This window comes from Lycium ferocissimum, chromosome 1 (assembly GCF_029784015.1).
Source record: "Lycium ferocissimum isolate CSIRO_LF1 chromosome 1, AGI_CSIRO_Lferr_CH_V1, whole genome shotgun sequence".
NCBI classification, from domain to species: Eukaryota; Viridiplantae; Streptophyta; class Magnoliopsida; order Solanales; family Solanaceae; genus Lycium; species Lycium ferocissimum.
In genome coordinates, this window is record NC_081342.1 from 862449 (window position 1) to 866335 (window position 3887).

Here is a 3887-nt window from a genome sequence, read left to right on the forward strand (position 1 = left end):
GGGGGAATATTTGTGTCATTGTATATGGGGAGGAAAGGTGAATTGAGAAGAGATAACATGGTAGAATTTGAACCTTCCACCTACCTACCTACCTAATACCAATTTCAATTGTAAAAGAAATTAATTGCAATTACAATACCACATCTACTCAATAATTGAAGAAATTATTGTAAAAATCACATGGACCATGTTTTCATTATGGACATCCACTCACTATAATATGATAATATTGTCATTACATTTCCTATCAATGATCCAAACAAAAGGTAAGATATTATTCAAAAACTGAACGTATTTTCCACTATGGTTACAAGAATGACTACCAATGCAACTTTTCAACAAATGAAGGAAATGAATACTAATAAACTTCACTCAACACACATCTCATTTCAAATGAAAAAAAATGGACTATGACAACCTGAAATCAGAAAACATTTATCAGAAAAACTATTGAATATTGCAGTCTGTAGGCTAATTTTGAAGTATAAGATGTAACTCTGTTTACTCATTTAGAACTCCATTGCCTTGCTCTTTCAAAACCATTTCTCCCAAGTTGATAATCTTGATAAGCCTGCATAATCTCAGTCTTAGTGTTCATAACAAAAGGACCATATTGCACGACTGGCTCGTTAATCGGCTGCCCTCCTATCAGAACAAACCTCAATGGCTTTGAAGATTTGTTCCACACACTTAGGCCTTCTCCAGGGCCTAAAACCAAGCAATGGTGAGCTGGTGTTGTTGAATCTGGAGAACCAAATGCCCCTTCTCCTTCGACTATGTAGACGAATGCATTCCAAGACTCAGGGATTGGTTGGTGATGCTCAGAACCCGGTTTCATGGTGAAATCGAGGTACATTGTGGGCGTTCGCGTGAATACTTGGGATTTTACGCTCATCGATTCCCCTGCTAAAACAATGACCGAAACACCATCTTTTTCCACCTTCGGTATGTTTTCGTGTAGCAATTCTTGATACCTTGGCTCAACCCTGCACATTGACAAGAAAGATATAAGACTTTCTCATTCATCAACTAAATGCAAATTTCACTCTGCAATTTGAGATTTCATAAGTTATTGTTCCGTTATTTCTGTTTATAAGGACGAGTTGTTGTGTCTAAAGCATGGGGTAGCTACAAACAGTAAAAGGCGGTCAGTTGAACATCCTTCATCGGAAAATTATACTAAGGTAAAAAAATAAAAAAATAAATTAATATACATATATTAAATCTTTAACAGCCTTAAGGAAATTTCTGGCTTCACCAGTGGAACCACAGTATAACCAAGTATCTGCAACATTCTTATGAATTTTGACCAAAGTACTTGTTATAGGCATACGTTTATGAAAAAGATTATTGAAACACTCAATATATGCAAGCCTAAGTCAAGATTGGATCAGTGTAAAATACTAATTACTTACATTTTGTCCTTGGATGCCAGATTTATCCAAAGTTGCAAGCCCTTATGAGTACCTGGTCCTGCAGGCATTTCTGAATGAACTATACCTCTTCCTGCTGTCATCCACTGCATTCAACCAGTAGAAAAATTGTAAAAAGATTAGACAATTTCTTTATTCCTTAGGGGGTCTCTCTTTTACTTCTTCCCCTTGTTAAAAAATACTTACACCATCATGTCACTTATAAGGTAACTATCGGTAACTTTATCAGTTTAACATTTACTTGGTAACCTTTTTCCTTGTTAACATGATAGAAGTACTAATTAACCTACTATCACAAGTTAAACTACAATGTAACAAGGTAAATGTTTCTTTTTTCTGGTGGCGTGGCGTGGTGGTGGTGCTGTGAGCAAAATCATTACCTGCACATCACCAGTTCTGATTGTACCCTTGTGACCAGCAAAATCTTGATGAGTAAAAGCTCCCTAAAACACACAAAAGAAAAACCAGATTAGCACGTTCAATCTCCTTAATCATAGGAATCAATAACTTCTATTTTTGATCATCATAGTTCTAAAACCTCTTAATGTTTTAATCAACTTTAACTGAAATACCATATTGTATTGAATTAAGCAATTAAACTTACCTGCAACATGTAAGTCACAGTCTCAAATCCTCTGTGTGGATGATCAGGAAATCCAGCAGGTGGTGAAACTGCAATAATCAAAGTATAGAGGTTCCCAAATTAGTAAAAACAAAATTCATTTCATAAAGTAATAAAAGAACAAAAAAAAAAAAAAATTCCTTAATGTTATAGACATTACCATTAAACTCATCTAACATGAGGAATGGATCAAGACTCTGCAATTCTGGCCTGAAAATCAAAATTTCCAAAAATAGATAACTTCCAGTTCTAATGATAATTAATAACAGACCTTAAATTTAATATACATCAATAGACTAACTCTGAATGGGAAACAAGTTACCAAGAGTTTTAGGACATCCATTATTCCAAAAAAAAAAAAAAAAAAAAAAAAAAAAAAAATACACACATACAGTCAGAGAAACTATATGAATTTTGGGAAAGATGGAAACACAAGTAAGAAAAGTTTTATATTTTCACCTATTTCCTCAAAAGCACAAAAAGGAAAATAAAATGTTAGAAAAGCCCTGGCTTCGGGCTTTGATCTAACTGGTAAGGATGCATGAGTTAAAATCTTGTTGTAAATATTTAAAAGGAGAAGGGCAGATGTTCAAGTCTATTAATCACCAAATTTTGAAAATAAAATTAAGAAAAATCTCGTCTTTATTTTAGTGGTAAAAGCGCAAGTCATGAGTTTTTTTTCTTTTAAAAAATTTGTTTATTACATGGCGCAGGGTAGGGGAAAGGAAAATAGAAAAGGAAATCATAACGTGGGGATTTAAATTCACATCAATAAGGTGAAAATTAAGGTAGTCAACCAATTGAGATATTAGATCTCTACCGCAAGTCATGAGTCAATTCGTGATACAGACAAAAGTATGATATTTAAGGGCGGAAGAGTAAAAAGACGGGACTATTATTCACCGAGTTTCAAATTTTGTGTCTATTGCCCTCGAAAATTTCCCGATTATCAAAAAAGAAATTTAAGGAAAAGGAAATAAATTTAAGAAAAAGTACCTTCCAATGCTTCTCCTAACAACAGCACCATCACCTTCATTTTGAGCCCTGGCCAAAAGTTTCTTAACAACCAATCTTGGTCTAGTGAATACAGAGGATTTAGACATTATTTTAAGGATTTTGATGTTTTTTTTTTTTTTTTTTTTAAATTGAAAATATGTTTTATGTGTTGTGTTTTCTTATAAATCTGCTCTGATATTTATAGGTGACTTGTTAAAGAGTTCATATGCATTGATGACGAATTATATACATCTGATTTCGTGTGTAAAATAGAAGATTCAGTGGGGTCTGGTACTTACTTTTTGGGATTTTTTATTTGATGATTTCATGCTCACGTCATTATGACGATGGCTTCTCAGAATAAATTTATTGGGGTAAGAAATGATGAATCTACTCTTGTAAAATTTCAGAAAAAGATGGAAGGAATTGGGAGATAATAGTCAAAATACCCCCCAACGATTATCAAAAATTTTTTCGAAATTTATTAAATAAAGGACGTGTTTAATTTTGCCCCATTTTTTATTAATTTAAGAAAAAGTCCATCTACTTTCCAAAAAAAAAATCTCTCAAATACTCCATTTTTATTAAGGATAAAACCCATACCCAATTCCTTCATTTCATCAACATTATCATCATCATCATCATCAAAGTTTTGAAAAAAAAAACACACCAACTCTTCAAATCTAATCCAAACAAACCCAAATGTGAAAGGAAGCTTCTATGAATTTGACAATGGGCAGGATTTAGACATTATTTGCGGTCTTTAAATTTTGATCATATTTGTGGTTTTTAAGTTTTTTTTTAAATTTGGGTTCGAACCCCGCTCAAGAAATAAT

At 33.0% G+C, this 3887-nt stretch overlaps 1 protein-coding gene across 1 annotated transcript; it reads right to left on the reverse strand.

Moving 5' to 3' along the window:
* Nucleotides 1-251: 251 nt before the first annotated feature.
* On the reverse strand, nucleotides 252-3230 carry LOC132038531 (pirin-like protein). The gene is made up of 6 exons (XM_059429390.1): nucleotides 3052-3230; nucleotides 2216-2265; nucleotides 2038-2105; nucleotides 1814-1876; nucleotides 1416-1519; nucleotides 252-986 (listed from the first exon to the last, which is right to left on the reverse strand). Exons 1-6 carry the CDS (start codon nucleotides 3156-3158, stop codon nucleotides 506-508), a joined length of 873 nt encoding a protein of 290 aa, XP_059285373.1. The 5' UTR covers nucleotides 3159-3230; the 3' UTR covers nucleotides 252-505.
* Nucleotides 3231-3887: the final 657 nt, after the last annotated feature.